The 24,926-nt window shown below is 40.9% G+C and overlaps 1 protein-coding gene across 1 annotated transcript; it reads right to left on the bottom strand.

The window, feature by feature from the left end:
• Positions 1-1,422: 1,422 nt before the first annotated feature.
• APPBP2 (amyloid beta precursor protein binding protein 2) lies at positions 1,423-24,606 on the bottom strand. The gene is made up of 13 exons (XM_072353304.1): positions 24,138-24,606; positions 14,847-14,935; positions 14,149-14,300; positions 13,450-13,573; positions 11,202-11,370; positions 10,020-10,109; positions 9,539-9,606; positions 9,351-9,456; positions 8,902-9,026; positions 8,622-8,707; positions 8,009-8,199; positions 7,469-7,634; positions 1,423-7,271 (listed from the first exon to the last, which is right to left on the bottom strand). The coding sequence occupies exons 1-13, from the start codon at positions 24,276-24,278 to the stop codon at positions 7,018-7,020; spliced, it is 1,761 nt and encodes a 586-aa protein (XP_072209405.1). The 5' UTR covers positions 24,279-24,606; the 3' UTR covers positions 1,423-7,017.
• Between the last annotated feature and the right edge of the window lie 320 nt (positions 24,607-24,926).

The following is a 24,926-nucleotide window of genomic DNA, read 5'->3' as shown; positions in this document are numbered from 1 at the left end:
GCCATGAGGCCCCACAGCAGCCTGCAGACTGGGACAGGCACTGCAGCACCACAGCCAATACCACACCAATACCAGCACCTTGGAGAACAAACAACAAGCAAACAACTAAATACCAGCACTTACCCCAAGGCACTTTAAGAGAGCTGTGGTTGAATTCCATCAGCACAGGACGCAGTGCTGTACCTGCTCTCGTGGCACTGATATCGGCTTCTTGTGCTTTGCTCAAACCAAGTTGGGTTGGAAGTCATCACCAGACAGCAGTGCTGACCCAGCTGGGTTCATTAACACCCCAAAACGAGCAGGATGGCCTCGTGCCTCTGCACCCACCACTGCACTGCCCTTACCCAGGCAGCAACAGGTTTGTTTTGTTGTTTACTCTTCCTTCACACCAGTTTGGGCCATCGGACTTCTTTAGAACATCTCTAGTTGGTTTATGCTCGGCTGTTTGGCTTCAGCACTCCCAGAATATCAGCATTTCCCTGAGGAAAAGAACTGAGAAAGCTGCACGGAGCTGCAGAGGCCTGCACTTCTCCCCACCTTCCATCAGCACAGACAGGAGGCACCGGGCTGTACAACTGCACAGGGCTCTGCCACAGCCCTGGCTTCAGCCTCTGCAGTCATCCTGCTTTTCTCAGGGTGAACTGGCCAGCAGTTCATCCAAGCAGGACCATCCTGTGGGTCACAGCTTGGGGTCCTGCCACAGGCCTGGGTGCCAGCACAGCCCACAGTGAGGCCTGCAGCCCACAAGGCCCAGCCCTAACACACAGGCCTTAGTGCAGTGAGCAGCCGGATGAGCACATAGCGGCTGGCAATGGGTTGGAAGGGAATTCTGCAGGTAAGTCTACAGAAGTGGTCAATAAATCTTTAAACAAGACAAGGCGAGAAGGAAAAAGAACAAATCTGAGTGAACTGCAGCACTTGCCCAGGTGCAATCACTCCTATGGGAGCTCACACCTGGAAGTCAGGTGCACAGAAGCAGCCGGAGCCGCCATCTCCTCCTCTGAAGACATTTCAGATTAAACCTCTCCTGCAAAAGGGAGAACTTCTCCCTCTTGCTGCTATCAGGAGCCAACAGCAGTTCTGCACACACACTACCCCGCTGACACAGCACTGTTTGAACTGCTGAACAGTAAGTACAGCTCTTGAATGCTTTGGGGAGCATGCCGTCTATGGAAGAACAACAGAGTAATGGTGACACAGCTCAGAGGAAACACACAAACAGACCTGCTGCTGGCTCAGCATTGGCATCCCAGAGGGCACATTCAGAACAAGGCAGCTGCTCTCCTCCTGTTCCCTCGCTGCTGCCAGGCAGAGGCAGTGCCAGCTCAGTTCCCACTCACACACGGGTTATAGCACAGCAAGGGAGAGCAGGGAAGAAAGGGACAGATATTCACCAAAAGAAAAGTCGGAACCAATTTGAATGCGGCTACTTCCAAATGCAGGAACACTATATTTATTAGGTCAATATTTCATTTTAGCAATACAATTACAGAATATCACGATGCTGGTTACAAACATAATATGGTTTGATGGTTACAAATAATGTCGGGCACTGCAGTCTGCAAGAAGTAGGATAGGAAACATTAAGTCTTGACACAAGTGGGGTGGTCTTCCAAGTCTAGTCATGATCAAGATACCTTCATATAAATGACTGTGGCACTACAGGTAGAGATTCTGGTTTAGAGGTGTTTTCTGTGTAAGTAGTTTGATTTATACAGTCATACAGTTCAAGCAACATCTTTTTTAGAATGCTATTAAATTAAAACTCCCTGTAGTTCAATAAGTATAAAAATAGTACTGAACCTGGTAATGTTCAATAAAACGCAGAGTCCATTCACATCATTAAGTAGTAAAGAAATTATAAAGTCCTAGTTACCATGGCAACATCGCTTCCCATAAAGGAATATACATAAAAGAAAGAAGTTACACGTATGGTACCTGCGACAATTATTTAGTGATCCAACACTGAACTTGTGCACCACAAACCAAGTTTCTAAATATCTCTATATATTTATATAGTATATATCTTTTTCATCTTAAAATTTACTTTTGGAAAAAAAAAAAAAAGAAAAAAAATGTGCACTTCAACAAACTCACTAAGGCCACTCATGCTATAGATACCTAGGATTGCAATGAAATATTGTTAAACAAGACCCTAGAGCACGCACCTTTATCTCACCAAAGGGAAACCTGTTTCACTGCCCGAAACGTTCCTGAGATTTAGGGACAGAAGCATTACCAGTGCTGTCAGTTTGTCTGTGTAAGCGGTTCGGTTGATGTCTGGATTGAGGAAATTTCTTCCCCTCTTCTTACAGAATCCTCAAAAGGCCAAGAAACAAACCATGCAACAGGCTGTACACATCCAACATGGAAACACCCACAGCAAACAGTCCGCTCTGCAATTAACACTTGGCCAGTCATTTTCTTATTATAGAAACAATAAGGAAAAAAGGGAAATGATGAGCTCGAGAGAAAATCAAGCTTCTGCACAAGCTTCGCTACAGGCTGGTAACAGCAACATCTCCCCCTGCGTTATTTGCTGCTACCCCAGGAAGCCAAATCCCACCCACACAAAGCAAGGTTTTGTCCATAGCTTCACTCATGTTTTAGGCACAACTCATTTTCCTGTTTGTACTCTACAAACACACAACGTTAAAAGGAAATCAAGTTCAACGTGCATTTCTTGTACCGTGAGAAGCAGCGCAATGGCACCTTTAGCAAATTTCAGACTGCAGCACATTTAAAGACAAAAAAAAACCAACACTTCATTTTTAAAGTTACGAGAATCCAGCAACCCAAAAACCTTCAAAATTCTTCAACAAAAAGCTTTATGTGCAAAAAAAAAAATAAAAATTCCAACTACCAGGTTTGTAAGGAGTGCTCCTGAAGACTACGATACAGACACTTGTTGGTCATAACTGTCATGATGTAAAAGCAACCAAACAAATCACTCTTTGGGGCCGCAGTCACTGGGTGCTTTACTTCAAGTAACCGAGGGACACACTTATTTTCAAACACCTTTCTGCAGTTTTCCCCTCCCCATTTTGTCAGTTAAGCTTTGCTCGCCTCTCCTTTTCCACAAGAGATCATCCAGAATAGTCCCGAAACCAGTGCAAGAATCCTGACATCGGTTTCTTTCCTCTCTACAAATTGCAGCGTTCACTTAAAACAAGAGGCAAATAGCTGATTTCAAAAGCTTTATGCTGAAAATAATCAGGGCTTCGACAATAGTTAATTTCCTATGAAGTGACACCTCTCCTCACCACTTGTAACCAATTGCTCGGTGATTACTTACCGTCAAGAAATATTCTGAGGGTGCATTTCATTGGAGTCCCAACCTCATCCTCCTATTTTAACGCCAGCACCAAGTGACACCATCTCACCTAGTGGCAGGTGCATTGTGCGTATATGAAAAGCCAATGATTAATCAGTCATCAGGCATTTTGTAGTTGGCTAACTGCATTACAGCTAGGACAAGGTCTCCTAACAAGCAAGGCTAACTATAAAGCCCCTTTCCCCAGTACTTACGCTCAGATGCATATGGAAAGCTTGTTTTAGGGGTAAAACAGGACAGGAATTCCTTGGTTCTACACCTAATGGGAAGGCTTTTGTTGGCAAGTTCTGTGCTGAAAAGTCACACAGTACTGAGAACACAGCAGATAACACTGTTCCTTTAGCTCTACCTCGTGCTGAAGTCATTAAACAAAATTAAACAAGTACTTAGAAATCTGCCTCAATGACATTGGAGATGTTTCCACACTTATGGATGAGCAAGTCATTTACCTTCTTCTACAGCCATCATCCAATTGGACTTCTACATTCCCAGCCATATCAAACAACAGCAAAGACAGTAACAGAGTAACAACGAACAACACAACTTAAACGTTGTCTCCACATGCCAATATAGGCAGGAGATTTATTCCACAAACAAGATCAGAGAGACAGAACTGAAAGCTAGAAAGGCCAGTTCTATGCTATCGCATGGACAGCCCATCTGCAGCAAGGACAGCAGAGGCTCCAAGTTATGGCATGCAGAGCAGGTGACAAAACATTTTGTAGGCAGCTGCAAAGTTGCCCTGCAAAGCTCCTCTGCTTTGACAGCTTTAGCAGTCAGCCACAGATACCTTTCTCCAAACCATGATTGGCACAACCGGAATTGCTGAAGGGCTACAGTGAGAAGTTCAGCCCAACAGTCAAGTCCGGATTTAATTCAGTCACATGAAAAGCACGCTAGTAGTTCCACAAGGATCACAACACATGCTCTTGTCCAAGTCACGTTTCTTGGCCAAAGTCCATCACAGAGAACTCTGGGTGACTTTCAAGATGTAAATCCCTTCTAGACAAGCCAAAGCATCAAAGTACACAACGTGTTAGCGAAGTAGCTTGAGGAAGGAGAGAAAAGTTAATCCACCCAGCAGGCCTGAGAAAACAGGATAAAGCTACCCATCACAGAAACGGAACAAATGTTTTTGGTTCTCAGAAGCAAACACCTCCCTGACCTGCCCCATGTTGGAAGCTCTCCTATTTACTACAAGTTGAAAGCAACTCTTAAAACACACAGGAAAAAACAGAGAGCTGATGTGACAGCAATGGTTCACATTGACTGCTTTCACCAACATCAGTCAAATAACACTCTCCAACTCAGTCAAAATCTTGAGACCTTTGAGTTTTGTTAGCCAGAAGTTGGAAGCAGAGGCCTGACTGGAAACCATTAGCGCACAGGCACTATAAATGCAAGTCAGTGCCCTTTCTGAAGCTGTTGATCCCTTCTGCAACACAGCAGTAACACACTTTGTTGAGAAAAATTTTAAGCAACATTCCCCTGCCCAGATTCTGGTACTAACATAAAAAGCTTCATTTAAGTAATTTTAATAGGACTAAAGAATTCATAAAAACTTTATAATTAATCACTGCCCTAATGGATGAATATTCAGAGATGAAAATATTTCACCTAAAGCAATCCTATGCAAGAAAAATTGCTATAAAGTAGATATCAAACCCATACATAATTTCACATTGAATTTTCATTGAACGGCCTTTGAGGATACACTGCAATGTAAGCCTTAGTACCACACTTAGTTGGTTTGCTTTTTAAATGCCAATACTTTAATGAAAGTATTCCAAGTATGCAGTCATTAAAGCTGCACCGATCATATCACTGCATATTCAAGTTGGTATTATTCAGCCTTTTCCCCCAAAATTATACTTGAAGGCACCGGTATATGAACTATTGGCCTGGAATATTTCAGTTCTTAAAGGAGTCATTAAGCTCAAAGTAGTGTCTGAAATTCCTTATTTCTTCTGTGCACTCTTGAAGACCATCAACAGCTTTCCCTGTCCCAGGCTTTATAAACTAATGAAGAGAAAACAAACCCCAAACAAAACATCCAGTCCAAGTAGGAACCTCGCCTGCTGAGCCCCAGCTTGGACTGAACTTCCACGGCCAAGTTACAAACCCCTGAAAATAGGGGGGATGGAGAAAACCCAAAACAGAATCCAACTATAGGGCACTGTTTGCGCCACTATAATAAGAACGGAGGTAACAGCAGTGAATTGTTTCTACTTTGCTATGTTACACTTTCAAATGAGTATTATTATCTCAACATTTAAAAAATAAAAAACACACACCCAAGCAAAAAATAAAATAAAATAAATAAATCTACACAGCAAAGCAGCCCCCCCTGCCCAACAGAAGAAAAATTAAGACAAGCTAGTGAGATAGGCATTATTAAAGGATCTTTACAGCTGAGATCTGCTTTTTAAATTAATATAAAGGAAATCCATTTCTGGTTGTATTATTGTTTAATGTAGAAATGAAGCATCACACAAAAAAAAAAAAAAAAAAAAAAAAAAAAAAAAGACCTGTTGTGCTTTTTTGGCATTTTTCACTGACCCCTGCAAACTGTACAATAAGTTGTGTTTTCCAGAAACATAAAATTGAACCGGATTGTAATACAAAACCATTAACTGGTATAAACAAGTTACTGCCTCAATTACTAGAGTAAACCCATTAAAAAATAATAATAGAAAATAAGATGGCTGCAGCAAATAGTTAAGCATTTCTAGTTTTTGCGTGTTGCATTGACATTAATATCTGTATAAGCTTGCTAAGTAAAAACATGCCATCGCAACTGCTAAAGAACGTTCACTTCCTAGTTTTGTATCTATTACAGGAATATAGTTTTGCACTGGTCATACATCTAAATGAAATAATTCTACTGTAAAAGTGAATGCAGGGGCAGAAATATTAAATTAAAGCCACTGGTCCAAAAACTGTTTCTAGCAGGCTGGTCCACTTTTGATTTTCCTGGTCCTGTTATGAAGTTTAGCACTCTTGGCTGGTACCAAAGAAAACTAAGGTTGCTGGTCTACTGGATCTTCCATCACTTACAGATGAACACTGGTCCAGTTCAGGATATTAAAAACAACATGCGGTCTGTACTTCCTTATCAATTTATCGTGAATTACAAATGGTATGTTGCTCTCCGAAGTGATTTCTTTGCCACTTTTCTTCATAAGGCAGCAGCCAAAGCATCCTTCCTTTCCTTAACATTTGTGATTATTAACTTTGCTACAATGCATAAAGTAGAGAGACCTCTCTCTTATAACTTCTTGTAGTATAGCGTTTACTCTTTCTGTCTATCAGAAGAAAGCTCTTGATGAAACCTTCCATTCATAATAAGAATGCAACTCTTTTGAACTCAAACAGTTTTATTTAATGTTCTCTTGCAGACCTTCTGCAAAGTAGGTTCTTTTGGAAAAAAAAAAAAAAAAAAAAAAAGAAAGAAGGGGTTTCCTGGAATACCAAGTTAAAAACGTGAGCCGAACTAAACATGCCATACACATGCTGATAAGAATTTAACACACATTCATCCGTATGGGCACTCTTCAGTAGACTGGACCAGTGTTTCAATGCAAATTCCAGCCCCCAGAGAACTACATGGTTTAGATTTCACAGTATGACTTCTCCCCTGTAATCTGGGAAAAAAAAACTTAACTGGTTAATTGACCGAGTTCTTAGCTACTCTGTCCATCAACGTTCTGAGACATCAGAAAAGACTGGACCACTTCTTCAGTGGACTGAGGACTGCTGCTTACATCCTCCAGAGCATCCGTAACTGAGAACTGCCGATCCCGCAACCGGTTCCAATTGGCCAAAATATTGTGGTACTCAAAAACTTTCTCATAATTGCCAATGGAATTGTACAGTTTAATGAGACCTCTGTAATCATATTCAAGTCCACTGTATCCTTCACCAAAAAGCTTCTTTCCTAAAGAAAGACAAGAGATACCAAAATTAAAATCCAATATTTAGACTGAAACCACTCAAAAAAAAAAAAAAAAATAGAAATTCTGCATCTCATTTTTAGTTACTCAATAGAAAGTTTAACACATTTCAAAAAAGCTTTTTTTCTTTTTTTTTTGTATTAAAGCTGCTATGTTAACAAACACTGTAAGAATCACTTACCAATTGCTATGGATCTCAAATAAAGCTTTTCAGCATTTTCATACTGATTCATATCGTAGTTATAGAGAGAAGCTAGATGTCCAACTGACAGTGCAACTTCATAATCCTCTTGACCCAGGAGCTGCTCCTTAATCTGAATTGCCTTGATGTGCATTTCCTCTGCTTCCTGTGAGGAACAAATTCATACGAGATGAACACCACTCACCACACCATAAAGATTTAACCACTGAATAGTTATCTGAGTAGTCAAGCATTTCATAAAGGACAAAAAGTAAGAGATAGGAAAGCCAGAACCAGACCAAGTTCTCCAAATTCTTATTTTAGATCATCAGCAAGTAGTACCACATTGCATCCTGTTCCCAAAGGCATTTTAATATTTCACCTGTCCAAAGCTTTGCACAAAATAATTAAGATAGAAGTTCTCTAACCATGAAACTATCAACCAAGGTTATAAACCGGGGAAATAAAGTACAATTTGCTTTGACACTTACAGACATCTTGTAAATCATATGTCAAGAGATTTACATCAATAGACCTTACCTTAAACTTTCTCATGGACTGATACAGTCTTCCAAGGTTGCCATAATGTTTTGCTGTTTGTACATTAAACTCCCCAAAGGCTTTTTTAGCTAACTGAAGTGAGGACAGATGCAAGTCATGAGCTTCTTGAAGTAGCCTCTGCTCAGTTTCCTTGTTATGACAGTCTATTGCAATCTCCTCCAGGATAAGTGCTGAGTATAAGAAGAAAAAAGCAACATCACTGTGTTCTAAACCCAGATACACCAACTACAGGTAGCAGAAAGCCATTCACCCAGAAAACCTCAGAAGATATCTAAATCAGTATTTACGTTCATTGCAAACTGCTTTCAAACTTTATAGCTGGATATCAAAGTTACCAACACTTTTTTATATGCTGTATTTTTACTACTATTATTTACAGAATCAGTTCAACTAAGTTTTAAAGATTTTTAAATTTGTATTTTACAAGTGTGTTGACAAAGAACATTCAGGACTATGGGGAACATTCTAGAGTCATCTCAGTCTGGGAAAAAGCTTATTTTACATTGCCTCTGTTGGGAATAAACACAGCTGAATGACTGCTCTCTACTGACAAAATACTCAACTGTTCCAGTCACGCATTTAAGGGTACTACCTTTAACTCTCTTTGAAGATGCCAAGAGAAGATGGTCTTCTGGCAGAATGTGAGTTATAATGCCAATAGCACGTTCAGCATGGAATCTGAAAGAGTTTAAATATATGCATCCTTATTGCTATTTAAATTAGCAGCTGACTGGTAAAGTATTAACAACATATATGTAGATTTTCACTGTATTAAAGCTCTTGTTAGAAAAATCTGTATAAATTAAAAAGCATTCTTGCCCCCCATTTGCAGTACTAGATTTACTGCCATTACCTCAAATAGCTGTACTCACAGTGCATTGTCAAATTTCCCAGAGCTGTACTGGTGAACATAAGAAGAGTAAGCCAAATCTTCGTGAGCTGTAGCTACGTGTATGTTTTTACCTCCAAATACTGACTGCCGAATATCAAGAGCTGTCTGAAAGAGTTACAAGAACACCATTACCTCAGTTAACAAAGGGGAGGAAAACAAACAAACAAATAACATTATGCATCTTACTGCTAAAAAGGGAAAAAAGTCTGATGGCTCTGAAATTCTGTAGTTCTACACCCACATACTTTAGACAGCGAATCTATAGAAATCACTCAAGGGCCAATATAAAAATAAAAGCAAAAATCCCAAACCAACAAACAGTGCAGTAATTGAATTAATTATCCTGAATTAGAAACATGTGAGTTTCATAAGAAATAGAGACATTTTATATATTAATAGAAACAAAATACATTTAGCCCTGCCACATACCTGATAGATGGCAACAGATTGGCATATATTGTCTACATTGAGCAGATAAAATCCATAGTCTAGTAGTGTATCAGAATATTTGGGGTGCTTGGCTCCAAAATGCTCCCTGTAGAAACATTTTTATATCACTCACTGAGGCAAGTTAAGAGTAACTTTAAAGAGGGGGTTTGTTTTGGAATAGTACTCACCGGGCAAGATACACGGCATGTTTTATCAGCTGTTCAGCCTTCTTAAACTCACGTTTTACAACACAAGCCTAAACAGGTTGAAATGAAGAATATGAAGAGGTGTACACTCAGAATCCCTCTCCTTCAGACACTGACCCAACTTCTATTACTTTTAATTCTGATATCATCACTGTCACTAAAGGACTTTTTGATTTAACAAGCATTCACAGAAAGCATCAATATACTTTTTACTTCCAACATAAATCACCAAAAATATTAGTATTGTACCTGAGCCTACATCAAGGATAGGAACAGACCATTTTTCTATGGAAGGCTCTCATTAACTCTGCCATACTGTTCCCTTGAACAGCTGTAACTCAGTTTCATGGGGAAAGGAAGAAAATTATACCAAGAGGTGTAAGAAGTATACCAGAGGTACTACACATTCTCACCCATTCTTGGTAGAGAGTTAGAAAAGGAACGTGGAAGAGTCTAAATTCACCTTAGAAGCTTGTCGCAAAACATCCACCACTACTTTTACAGGTAGGCCAACTGTGATCTCCTTCATAGCTTCTATGCACCACTTGTAAGCCTGTCAAACAAAGTTACCCAACATAATTAATCAGAAACATCACTTTGTTGCAATATTAAGAAAAATACAGACTAGTCATTTACATTACCAGATCTGAAAAACCTTGTTTGCCACAGTCTGACAAACCTGAAGAAATTCTCTTCAACTTAATACTGAATGTGCAGTATTTTATATTGTACTAAGGTTTGTATAACTAGAATGAATCATAAAACCAAAGAATTATCTATTTATCACAGATTTCAAAATATTTCACAGAAAAAAGGTATTATACAATGTTTAACTACTCCTTACAATCACTATCAGACAACAGCTTCCTAGTCAATTAATTTAGGAGCCAAAACTGCAGTCACATGGAAGTCACATTTTTCCTAAACTAGCTGCAAAGTGTAATGTTCTCCAATTTCTTTTTACAAATTACAATAAAGTTTTTGCAATGTCTAATTTACTGATAACCAAAATACACTGACAATCTATTGCGTACAATTTCTTGATATCATTTAAAATATCATTAAGAGCTTGTACTCAGAACGATGTCCAGAAACCAGATGGAAAACAAAGTATACCTCTGGTACAGAACCACAGAATTGTATGGATTGGAAGGGACCTCCAGAGATCATTGAGTCCAAACCCCTGACAAAGCAGGTTCCCTACACGAGGTCACACAGCTCGGTGTCCAGGTGGGTCTTATCTCCAGAGAAGGAAACTCCACAACCTCCTGGACATCCTGTCCCAGTGCTCCGTCACCCTCACCATAAAGCAGTTCTTGTGCACATTCACGCAGAACATTCCTATGCTCCAGTTTCTGGCTGTTTCCCCTTGTCCTGTCTCCACACACTGCTGAAAAGAGTTTGGCCTTGCCACTTTGCCCCCCACACCTCAGATATGTATAGACCTGGATCAGGTCCCCTCTCAGTCTTCTTGTCTCAAGACTAAAGGCTTAAGAAAAAAAGGAAAGTACTGCCACACATATCAAGAAAGATATGTAACTGAGACTAGAAAGATAACAAGAAGAATGAGCCAGTCATGGAAAGTCCCATTAGATTTCATAACCAGTTTCTGGAAGCAAAACAAAAACAAACTAACCCCACTCACCTCATCATAGTGGCTCTTGGCAAAAAGCAGGGCACATAGTTCCCCATAGAGTGCTGCCTTGTTTGCTTGCTGACCATGTTTTGCAAGTTTGTCCATGTAAGACTGAGCCAGTTTGAACGTTTCTTCTCCCAGGTGATATTTACAGTTACCATTTCGAACATGAAGCAACCTTGCAAAGATGTAAAGAGATTTCTAATCAGCGTTTGAATAAAACATTTCATTATGCTGCAGTATCACTGATCTACAATCTGGTATCATACTTAGAAGAGATCCGGACTGCCATTCCAGCAAAACCACACTGTCTGAATTCAGTAATACAAAAGAACTGTTCTCAGAAATTTGTTTCAATACTCCATACTCTGCATCTTGCATGGCAAAAATTTTTACTGTTGAAAATGTCAAATGATTTTTTCATGTTGATGAAGCTCTGCATATCCAATGCTGAAACCACTTCAGTGTGTGTGGCCTTGTTTTATTTTTCCTAAAGTCCATTCTCAACACTGATAAAATCTCAATTCCAAAACTCAGTAATATATGGTATTAAATCCATTCTACCTCCTTTCCAAAACATGGTGAACTGAAACAGACAATACGTACAGACTATTCTGCGTGCATCTCTGTACTCTGTCCTCAAACAGTACAGCGTTCATCAAAAATAATTTCACAGGAGATTTAATTACATCCATTCTACACATGAAAACATCTGGAAGTAACATCATTCTCTGGGCATCCAGGAAAGATGGGACAATACTGCTGGATGGCATTAGCACCCAGGCACAACTCAGAAATGAAGCTGAACAGGGATACTTTAAAATGCATTCAATATTATTTACATAGTAATGTTCACTCTGAGACAATAGCACAAGCAATTTTAAGCTCAGGAACAGCAGGGCAGCTAATATTTAGCTGTCATGGTAGTTACTTGGACTGACAACCTTTAAATGCTAGAAGAAAACATGACACCCATCTAAGTGTTTGTAGATGAGCAACACTAGTAGGGAAATTCTGGAAGAGCAATAGTACTTAACAATAGCTAATTTCAGTGCTGTCCAACAGGAATACAAGTAGTAAGAAGGCCAGCTTTGAAATAATAAGCAAGCTGTCTGCTCAAACTGATGTAGTGCTACCCTGACAATCCATTCTAGATGTACAGTTTTGAAAGTTTTGGCCCTTTGGTACTCGGTACTGAATTAACACCAGAGAAGACAACGTAGTTATTGCAGTTCATAACTCTGAACAGACTCCTTTTCTCCCCCTTCCCTATTTCTTAACACCACCTCTTTGCCCCCAGTGATTGATAGAAGCTTCAGTAAATGGTGAAATACAGACAAGGAAATATAGCAGTATTGAAGCACACACTGTTTCTCCAGACAAGTAACAATTTCAGCTTCTGGCTTCTATTTAGAACAAAAGTAAAGAAGATTTTTGTTATTGAAAGCTGATGCTTATTTACTTTAAAAGAGATGCATTTGAAATGTGTGTGCTATCATATTCCAAGCCTAAAGGGCAGAATTGTATTCCTACTTCATCACAGGCAAAGAAAAGAGACAGCTGTTCCTTCCCTACTGCAAATGCCTGTCATTTAGCACATATGAAATTTTGGTAAACTAACTTCTGTTGTCCCTTCTGGAGATCTGAGACAATGAGTAAGTAATAGAGATCAGAAAACATCAGGAAAGCCTTTGTAAATCAAGAGGACAACATAACACAAGAAAAAAGACACAAAGTAAAGCAAATTGAAACATAATACTTTACAGTAAAGAGGTGTTAAAATTCTGAAATTATGAGCTAATGTGTAGGTGCAACATTTTATATCTTTTATGATACATTATGACAGATTTTCCAATAAACTCATTGGGGAAGGAAAGAACAAATAAGATTTCTCACCAGTGTTTCTCTTTTCTAAACCAGTTTCCTACAATTTTGTTTCCTTTTCTGTATTTGGAGAAGGTGAGTTTATTTTTAAAAGGCGGATTCTCCAGCATGCCAAACAACTGGACACGACTCCTTTGATTAATTAAAAGCCAAAGGACTAAGTATTAACAGAAGTACCACAGCTAGCATTTTCCTATCCTAGGAAGGTGTACATTCATGCCCAGTCCCTGATGGCATCACCTTATTTCTGAAATGAAAGCTAATGGTGCAGCAGAATACTGAATAGAGGATACAAAGCTTCATGGCTCATATTTACATGTACTACTAATAAATACTTCACAGTAAGACACACAGGAATTAAAGGTAAGCTCACCTTACACAACACTCTACTGCACGAAACCAATGAAGTATTTCATCGTGAAGGGTGCACAGCTGAAGGCAGGAAAGAAATACCTTCTCAGCATCACTATACCATCCTGCATCTGATAGGAACCCTCCTGGAAGAGTCAAGAACAGACAGTATTTTGAACAGTGAAATGCCTTTCATTGTCTAAGAACTCATATTTTATTACAAATAAGTAGGAATACAGGAATGCAGCATTCCCTATGCCAAAATACAGGAAGCCACTGGTAACCACTTAGGGGGAGCATAGGCACAAAGGAAACGTGTTTTTCAGAATGTCATAAAATTGCATGCTACATATAGGAGTTCTGTCAGAGCTAACCTTGCAGTCCCAAGCTGAAGAAACATGAGCAGAAGAATTCTCCTTCAGCTGAGAATGACTTCTGGTATTTCATAGTTTTTCCATCATGAAATACTTGCATCAATAATAGAAATATGCAAAGTTTTAACATTAACTACCATGTTTATGAATTTTATATTTGAAACATCTGGAATTGCAGAGAGCAACCTAAAATTTTTAGGTATTTAAGCGTAACATATGTGTAAGCCACCAAGTGATCTCCTAAAAAACACATATTCCAAGCACACGCATTCTCAAAAAGAAATAGCATTAGCCTAACTGAAGCTTGCACAGAGAAATATACTTAACAGTCTATGAACACCAGTTACCTAGAACAAAACCAATCTGGATTGCTTTTTCTTTTACAGCAGAATCCGATTCTGCTATGTAGGAACACCGTCTACTGAAAGAATATGCCAGTACAGAAGCAACTTTTACTCCATGGTCCATCAAAGCCTGAAAACAATGATGAAGCAGATGTCTGAAACAAAAGAAAACAAAATTTGTTATGCACAAAGTTTTTAAAACAGTGCAGTCAGTTGGCATGAGCACCATGGATACAAATGAGTAGTGATTCAAGGAAATAGCTCCAGCCTTCTCTCAAACCAAAAGCAGATGAATACAAGCATAATTGACAATCTCCAGGCTGATGGGTTACAGTTGCTGGATTACCCAAAAAAATAAAATGAGTGTACACATAGTTCTTTACAAGGACACCCTCTGGAATAAGCAAAATACAAGCTGCTGCCCACACACTGCTACAACTGGAAAACAAAGCTTTCTGCTTAGACTCTGTGGGTGGGGAAGCCTCAAAGCCCACCCCTGCCTTGACTCACACTGAAATGGCAGATAAATGAGCAGTGACAAACACATTAACATCACATACACACAAACAAGGGGAGGGAGATACTAGAGATGCAAAGCCTATCCTGGTAACAAAGAATCTGATCTGACATCTTCTGGATTCAAAACTTAGATCAAGAGCGAAGAGCTGAAATGAGCACTAGCAATGTAGGAAGATGCTTACCTCTTATCTAAAGCTCGCAGCACCTTTGCAAAAACTTCTAGTTCACAAAATTCACTCCCCAGTTGGCATAAGCGGCCCTGTTGGTAAAGCTGAAAGAAAAATACAAATACAGTTAAAAATTTAAGGCCTGATGCTCTCCTGGGAAATTTAACTCACCAGTAAGAATGACTTATGATTCTAGAGCTCAAAGTACAGAAGAGTAAATATTAAAAAGAAACATTTTCGCTACCTCCACACAAGAGAGCAACTTCAGGGTCAAAACTTAAATACACAAGCTATAAGAACTCTGTATTTGGTTTAACTCCGTATTTGGTTTCAAGTTCTTTTAATCCTTTATTTTTTTTCCTTCTTCCCTTCTCCAGACATTCACTACATCTACCTGCATCATTAAAACATGCAACTCCTAAGCTGGAAAACAAAGACAAAACCAAAAAACTACTAAATTTAATTAAAAAATTATAACAAATGTCTTCTTTGATATCAGATACTTTTTTTAAAAAAAAAAATATTTATTTATTTATTAAATTGAAGAGAATCTATCACAGAGCTGTGCGAATAGATTTTATACGATTTGTAAGAGGAAATGCAAAGCCAAAGCCTAAATTCAAACGACCAATTGTGATCCTACAAAATTCCAGCCTCTGTCTGGAACAAAGGCTGAAGCAAAGAAATAATACAACCAAGAAAACAACCCCAAACCCACAACTTCTGCAATGGATGACTCACCAATACCCAGAGCTAAACACAGGCGTGAGCCCTGACCACATTAATACCTGAGCTTATATGAGTAATTCCTGCTTGAGTAAATGGGAATGATCATGAATTTATTAAAAGCAATGCCCGGTTTTATGCTGAAACCAATTACTATCTGCAGATAAGCAAATATATCAGTTAGCTTTTTCATAAAAACGAACCACAGAGACAGTTATTTGTGCAAAGCATAGCTAAGCAGCAAAGCTCCCTGCTACATTATGCTATAAATACTAAGAATTTACATAGGTGCAGAAGTGGCTGTGCAAATATACAGCAGAGAAATCCATCAGGGGTTGCTAAACCCAGGTATCCCAAAGTCCCTGAACCACAAATGGCAAAAAGTAGGGTACACAGCCAGAAAGCAGCACAGTCCACTTGCCCCAGTCAGCTGGCAGCAGCCTCTGTCAGCACATAAGACAGGTTGTCCAGGACTGCTGCGGCACAAACATTTGTTATTTTAGGTACTGTAGGCAGTATTCCTTTGTATTTTTATTATTTAAAACCTTTTTGCAAGGCAGCAGCTCCATGGGGAGAAGGAGAAACCAGCAGCTCATATCTCAAGTCTCCCCAGATGCTGCCTCTCACAGCACTCGCCATTCCAGAACCATGTGTCCTTTCTCCTACCTGCACTGCGCAATGGCAGGAAACCACAGCTCACCAGCACACACACCACAATGTACACTCACACTTCATGCCATCACAAGTGTGAAGGTAGTGCACTCTAACAGTTACTCAGAAAACCAATGCAACTACATGCCAACACACACTATCCAAGACCGGAGCACTCCTATCAGCAGCAAGGCATTCTGTGCTACTTCAGCATGGTTTAGAGCTACAAGAAACTCTGAAATGAGGAGTCAGCCACTCTCACCACACAAGCAAAAGATGAGGGAGAGGAGTTATTTACAGACAGAATGCTCAGATACAAACACAGATTTAATAAAAACTTCAGTTTTTCTGAGTTCTAATCATTTCTTTCAATACCTGAATTGATAAGTGCCATTTATCTGGAGCTTCATTTTAACCACAAGCCCAGGAAGCAGATCAATGAATACTCCAATCAAGCACATAAGAATATCTCCAGCCAGAAATCTTGTTTTAGTCAATGCTCTTTATGAAGCACATTGCAATGATTCTGCAGCACGAGTTTATTATTTTAACAAAAGCTACAAAAAAAAACTTCAAAAGTTCTTTGACCTAAAACTGTCATTTGCCAGAAATGAATGTTTTCCTTTTCGTCAACTATTTCACTGGAAAAAAAATAAAAATAAAAATAAAAAGGAAGTCTTAAACAGTATCTGCACAAAAATTCGTTCCTCAGATAAAACAGTGCCATGGCCCAAATCAAAGCTGGAGTGTTTTTCCCCACTGACAACACCCTGGTGATGATGGGGAACAGGAGATGCCCCAAACCACACCTTCAGTTTTCACACATCTCTGATTTTGGGTCCAAAGCTGACCCGCTCCTCACACACCTCTTCTCCAGCTCGGAGGGAAAACAGCCCATCCAGTTTCTCCTGGTATAACCAGAAATACAGTATCCTCAGAACGTTTACCACACCACTCACACCACTCACCCCTTCCCTCGACATGCTGACAAGCACTTGAGGAACTAACTCTGCCTGAAGTCTCTTCAAACTGTTATAGCTGTTACAGCAATAGTTTCAAACAGAATTGGACATGGAAATAGTGAGACTACGTCAAACTGTGAAGCAATTCCATAAGGCTCAGTAACTCCTATTTGCTCATTGAGAAGTAGTTGCAAACACTGAAGAAATTCTTCTCTTGTTAGAGCTCCAGAGACAGAATTCTTGACCACAAGCCTTGCTACATAACACACAAAAAAACAAAACAAAAGAGTAATTCAAGAAAAACAGGCCCCAACAAGAAAGGCAGAGGTTTGGATTCCTGAAAAACTACTCCGTTCTTAAGAAGGAAGAAGGTTTTGTGGTTGTTTTTTTTTGTTTGTTTTTTGTTTGTTTTTTGGATGCAAACTTCAAATATTTGAAGGTTATCAATGATTTTTTAACTATAGGCAGCTGCCTAAGAACCTACAGTATGACTTCCAGCTTACACTGCTCAAACTGACATGGAGTCTAGCACTGAAGACATGAACTAAGGAGCACGTCTCATGTGCTGGCTTTTGATTACACACTCCAGCTGTTCTGTACAGCTGTAGGGAAAGCCACCATGACGTCCTTCAGGAGTTAAGGCTAACAGTGACTTACACAACTTTCTCCTAAGCATTTAGAAAATCCATATAGAGGTGTCCCCAATTAATCATGTTGATAACAGTAGCTTGTAACTTATCATGTCACCATGCATACATAATTATCTGTGAGTTCTTGCCAGAGCTCTCTTTCAGTAGGTCAAGTTGAGCTCCAATTCTTAGCAAACACTTATAAACAGAGACATCCAACTGCCAGCAAAAGTAAAGCCATAATGTAGCAGAGGAAGCAGTATTTTTATCACCAGCATTCTCTGCTGAGCACAAATGTAAGAGCAATTAATTTTCCTAAGCCTCTTCACAATAAAGATAAACTCTAAGCAGTGTAAAAGGACCAGAAGAATTGCAGTACTTTCAATGACAGAAAAAAAAAAAAAAGCTCCTATTGCTCCAGTTTGGAGGAGGCCTGAAAAACAAAAATGGACATTACAGTGAGAATTAATGCTGCAAGAATTTCCAAGGAGCTCCCCCAGCACGATTAGCAATGCCCAATAATACAACATGGACAACTATACTGAATTTAAGAAGGGGTGTATATTTAAAAGACAAAAATCTGTATTTAGAAAACAAGTTTGGCTGCAACCACCGCCTCCCTTCTCTACTTAACATAGAAGGAAAAGGATTTTTTGAAGTCAGTGCACTGAATCAACCCATTGAGAAACAGCTCTTGAAAAGCCCTGGGGACGGCTGGGGGACAAGCTTAGAAAATAATCTGTTAGAAATCTGGGTACTTTCATCTCTTACAAATCTATTTTAAAACCATCTACAAGGCTTCTGGATGAGACCAATTCCACCCTGCTATCATTCAGGGCTCAAAAAAATAAGTAAATCAAAGTTTGCATCTCTTTTTGGAAAGCACACTTCCAGTCAGGAAGCTCATCCTGAAGAATCTCAAGCAATATAAACAAACAACCCAAAAGCCTGCATTAAATAAGCCTAATTTAACTGATAACTTTGGGAGTTTATGCTCTACATGCACAGCACGCTTCACACTTCCACTCACTGCTCTTCCTGTATCACATCAGCAACGCTGGGGTTTTTTTGTCTGATTTACTTCCACACAGAACCCCACATAAGGGTGTAGTCACCCACAGATTCTCCATAGAAAACGTATTGTATCTTTATTATATGGTTTGCTCTGACTGAAGTTCAACCAGTGCAGACAGAATTAAGTGGAAACAAGAATTACTGTTTCAGCAGTAGTTGGACACTTTTTTTTCATGGTATTACCTCATTGTCTGAGTTATGGGTTTCAGTGTCTAAGATTCAACAAGGACGCTGAAAAAAAAGATAGGCAAGCCAAAGCATATCAGGATTAGAAAACCACACAGAGATTCAAAGAGAAAAAAGCAAAACACAGAGCAAGCCAAATAGTAAGACTCTGAAGAATGGTAAGCAAGGCAGGGAGCTGCAAACCAAAGACACAACAGTGTAAGATGTTTCACTCCAGTAAGACTACAGATAAGGTATGTATTAAAATAAAGAGCAATAACCTCATGGCGTGACGATTCTCCTTCACTTGGAGGATTTAAAGAGGGGAGTGATAAACAGATGTGATTGAATTCAAACAGTATTCAGGCGTGTCCCACTGCATGCACCAGTCTGGAAGTCCAACCAGATCACAGTGCCTGTATATGTATGTGTGCACAAGGAAATCATGCTTGTTTTCCACATACATATTTAATTTCTGATGCCCAAATGCACAGCAGTGTAAAAGGAATTAAGCCTTTGTGCAGTCACACCAATCAGTTGCAGCAGGAACCCTACAAAACACGACCCACTTGCTCTGGATTTTCTGTCTTCCAAGACAGACTGCTTGCTATGACCTTGGTTGTTCCCTTCTGCTCAGAAAGGCTTCAGAACTACATGAGTATGGCTATACTTCATCACACAAGAAGCCTATCCTTTCCTCCCTCATCACACAACCAGGAGCACAAAGCCTTAGGATAAACCAGATTCATTCCATAAGATCAGAAAAGGATGCTTGTAATCATTCCTCATCAGTAAAAGTCATCTCTACTGCAATGCACAGAACAGACTTTCTATCGCGCATTGCCAAGTGTCAGCAAATTCCTGCTTACTCATTTTGCTTGGTTGAAAGAATAACTAGAAGCAATACGAGCACTTCTTTCAGCCACACTTCTCCTTTTGGGGGGTTAGCAGAGTACAGCAGGAGGACGGTTCTCCAGCTACACACCATCCAGAAGCTGGAGACATCAGGATGCAAATTTAAAACCTGTGTTTTGACTCACATCAGTGTAGGAGCAGCGTGGAAGCTTCATCAACTGTGTCAAATGCAGAAAAAACATGATTACGGCCTCTTGGATTTTGCCTAGTTTTTTAAATACAAATAAGCATAGCACAATTACTGAATGTTGTAGGTCTGCACCAAGCGTCTGAAACAAATTGTCATCTCCATTTGTTCCTGTGGTTAATGATCTCATCAGAAAACATTCAAGGAACATTGGATCTAAGTGACTTTGAAGAAAAATTGATGCAAAAGAAAAAAAAACAAAAAAAAACAACAGCACACAACCCGTAAAAGGCATTTCAGAAGAACATTAGGTATTAGATGAAGCTCCTTGTTATCTATCCAGTGTAAACCCAGCATCAGCTTGCTGCATAAATACCTACAGTAGAGAGCACTACAACTAATGAAGCACTATCCCATCAAATACAGCAAGAAAATGTAACAAGAATAAAAAATACACAAATTAATACACAAATTAATACACAAAGTCTGGCATTTACCACTGCAGCTCAGCTGCCAGCGTGCCAGGCTTGCGTTTTAACTGCCATGCAGCACATTTCCTTCCTCAGCTCCTAAGCACAAGGCCTCCCCATCTCTTCCTCATGAAGATCAAACAAAAAAAAAAAAAACAACCACTTTTACTAGGAAACACCACCACCAGGATATACACTAACCTGGTAAAGACACAAAGGAAACAAAATACACCACATTTGCGTATTTTTTTTCAGATGCAGGTGCTGCTTGCAACAATAGTGGTTATTAACTCTTCCAAGCACACATAGGGATAAGACTTACTTTTTTCTTGGGCATCCTCATGAGTGTTTTGCCCAGTCTATTAATTCTCTAATGGTCACAAGAAGTAAATATGCTTTTGATACAAACAAATTAAAAAGCAGAAATCCAGTAATACCCTGGCTAGACCAGTACAGATTTACTTTATTACAATAATGATTATTTGACTTATTTTTCATTTATAAAGTATTAGTCATCTTTAAGGATAAATACACCCAAAGATAAATACACTCAGTACCAGGAACCTGCCTGCTCCTATCACTGTGCCACTGAACCTCTTTTTCTACTGAGCCCACAACAAAGAACACTCCACAGCCATCTCACATTTGGTTCCTTCTTGTAAACTGGCAACACGTGGGTCTATAAAAGGTGTCCTAGACATCAACAGCTCTGAAATCTGTACAATTGAAAGCAATTGGGCTGGTTGATGAATGGGAAATAAAGGTGATGCACTATCACAACACAGATCAGCTCTGAAGCAGAGGGTACCTTGGTGGGAAAAAAATAAGATGAGGACTTTCTCAGGTAGCACTTTCTTCCCTTTCAGATCATAGTGTGTTGGCCATTTCCATCACTGCAATAACGTCATATCCTACCTCTGTTATCAGTGTAACAAGGCTGACAGACTCTGCAAACAATGCTGGCAAATGCTAATTTCAAATGTTCATATCAATGAATGCATTAAAAAGAAATTTCAAGTTCTGTACGGCCACAGCCAATTAACATCCACAGCGAGTATCAAAAGAAGATCCAACTGATGCTTCTTTTTAGTTTTTCAAAGCAGCACTTTGTCCAGTATCACAGCTTGTGAGTAATACAGCATTTCTTGCAAGCTGGATGTGAAAGACTGAAAAAAAAAAAACTTATATTCCTTTCAATAATCACCAAAAGATCTTTCGCAAGGTCTAAATGCAGACACATCCATGCAAGTTATGCACTACTTGCCAAAGCTCCTTCTGATGTATCTAAAGAATAAGTACTGCTCTATGCAACACCAGCAACAAACTGACAGCCTATCAACAACCTCAGAGATGCAGTCAGAACAAAGATTTAGAAGACTTCCAGCTTGCCTTCTGTTAAGGGTTGGTAGTGGTTTTTGGAAATCTGCTTCTGGTTTAAAGAGCTAATTGTTGGTACGTCCTGAGCACACACACACTAACATACACCGGTGTTTAATGTCTGCATCTTTCTGAATAGCACACCAACTGCGTTCAGAATCCAAAAGCAGAACATGCACCAGACACAGCATGCAGGGAACTGCTCAAAGGTGTGAGGGAGTCCTCCTCCCAGCCTGCCTCACCAGTACCATTTGTATTCCTATAGCCATCCATATACAGAAATCAAGTGTTGTATAGGTGTGCAGAAAAACACAAGCACTGTTCCAAAGGATTTCTCTGAGCTCTGCTTTGAGGTGCTGGCTGAAGGCAGATGGCTCCACATGTAGAGCACCATTCAGTCAGCACTACACTTGCTTTCAGCACCCCAGCCAAGATGTAGTTATATTTACGTATTAATTAATTTAAATGCAATCATTAAAGAAAATGTATTCTCCTACAAGAAGACCCAGAAGACTATCTCACCATTGGTAGCACTGGCACAACACTAAACAAACTACACCACGTGTTTTTATTTATTCTGTGTGTGGACACTACAAAGATGTATATATACCATTATGGGTACACCTTCCACATTTCAAATTATCAAGGATCAGCCTGTTGTAAGATACAGGAAAAAAAGTAAAAATAATGCCAATTACCATCATTAACAGAAATCACACTGGCTGGTGATTAGCACAACCACACAGGTCCTTAGTATGTTCGTTACCACCTCCTGAACAAAACAACGTGCTGCTTGTTACATGAGCAGAGCAAATAGAATTAAAAATCCCTTTAGAACTCAGATCTGTCTCTGGATTATTTTTCATCATGAAACAACACATAATGAATTTGATACAACGCAACAATTGCAGAGTGTAAATATAAGCCTATGTGACCTATTAAGGTCACCTGTGGATGTTTTTAAAGAAAGAGGGAATAATACCTACTTGGGTATTACTAACTTCTGAAATTCTATATTTTGAAAGCCCTTGGGAACCAACATTCATCTGTATGAATGTCACAACAGACAATGCCAATTCAATGGCCATCCCCGCCAACATCTGAAAACAAGTCTCGGAAAGTTCTCCCATGTCAGTCCCACAGCTACAGGGGTTATCTGCTCATTGCTGCATCTCAGCCACCTCACCTTCCCCGAGCACTCTCACTGTGGCAGAGCATTTCCCACGCTTCTCAGCTATTAAGAGCAGCAATAGACACCCAGGGTGCAGAAATGAACCTACGTGTTTCAACTGGGTAGAAACAGTTTCTCTGTCTCCAGGGATGATCAACATGCCTTCTAAATACTGTTTCTGCATCAACATTGGATGGGCCGCAACTCCTGGTTCACAAAGACTTATCCAAAAAATTACTTTGTTTCACACAGATGCTTTTTAGAACTTTACTGGCCAAGGAAATAAGGGTTATTCCCCATCTCTTTTTCCAATACACTGAGCCACTCCTGGTGAATGCTTATTTCCAGTGGTTCCCACAGACTGATTAAATGCTTGGTGGACAATAGAGATTCAGGGGCCATCTCAGCACACCCTTTACTCTTTACTCTGGGTATTTTAGAGGCAGCTCAGTGAGAAAAAGCTGCCACGTGAAAAAATGACTTAAAACTGATAAATGGCACCATTTAAAGATCCTCAATTCCTTTCACCTGATTCCAAACAGAGATTAAAGGTACAAGAGTACTGCAGACCCAGCAACCTCCAGCACAGACATCACCTTCTGCAACACGGGGAGGAAAGGAAGGAAAAAGAAAAAGCCCTCCACACCCCAACACAAACCCGCACTCCCAACATCCCCGACCTCTTTCCCCCCCCCCCCCTCAGGGAAGCGCCTCCACCCACCCTGAGGCCTCACTCCAAGGGCAACCCCCTCGCTCCCCTCTTCCTTCCCCTCCGGACTCAGACAGCCCCGGCCGCCCCGTGGGGCCCGGCCTCCCCAGAACCCCCTCCTTCAGCCGCGGCCCCGCAGGCCTTCGTTCCCTCAACCCGACCTTCGGGCCTCAGCCCGGTAGCACCGTAGGAAGCCAGGCCCTGCGCTCGGCGCTCCCCGCGGGGATAGGCCCGGGCCCCCTCCTCCCCCGGCCCCGCTCGCCTTCCCTCTATACCCCTCAGGCCCGGCCCGGGCCCGGCCTCTCTCAGCGCTCCGCCACCCGCCCTCACCTTGTAATACACGTCGAACTGGATGTTCTCGGGCAGCGAGCGGATGTCCCGACGCCGGGCCCGCCCGTAACTATCCACCACGGCCGAGATCGCCGTGTTATAGAGCGTCTCGGGCACCCACTCCAGCTCCACCGCCGCCATCTTGGGTGTGCGGAGCCGCCTTCCCCCCACCCCCGCCCGGCCCGCTCCGCCTCGCGGCTCCCGCAGCCCCACCGGCAGGGAGAAGGGAGGGAGAGGCTGCGGGAGCGGGGACGGTGGGGGGAGAAAGGGAATGAGGGGATGAGCTGCCCGCACTAGAGAGGCGTGAAGAGCCAATATGGGACGGAGAGGGGTGGAGGGAGAGAGAGAGGGAGGGAAGGGCGGTGGGGTTACGGGTATGTGGCGGGGGGAGGGCGTGAGGAGCGGGCTGTGGGGGTGGGGCTGCGGAGCTGTAGTGACCCTGCTGTCCCAGTAGGGCTCAGGGGTGGTACAGGACAGCAAGGTGGGCTCCGAGCACTCCCCTCACAGCTCCTGCCCTCCCCGGCCCTCGTGTGAGGGACAGCCGTGCCGGCAGCTCGGGGTGAGCTCGGAGCCACACCTGGAGCTTCCTGCCTGCCCGAAGGCTCCTGTTGGCTGCCATGTGCTAAAAACGTCCTTTTCTCTGTGTAAATTGCCCCCACGTGTCAGTAGTACCGTGTTTTGTCAGTATCTCGTTATCTTTATCAAGCTATTTAAGGCTAATTTGTTTTCCTCACAGAGCTTGAGTGCCCCGCTAGGAACGTACCGGGCAGCCGTTGGGAAGAGGCAGTT

Source organism: Excalfactoria chinensis, chromosome 19 (assembly GCF_039878825.1).
Source record: "Excalfactoria chinensis isolate bCotChi1 chromosome 19, bCotChi1.hap2, whole genome shotgun sequence".
NCBI lineage: Eukaryota > Metazoa > Chordata > Aves > Galliformes > Phasianidae > Excalfactoria > Excalfactoria chinensis.
This window is presented reverse-complemented; position numbering and strand designations above follow the sequence as displayed.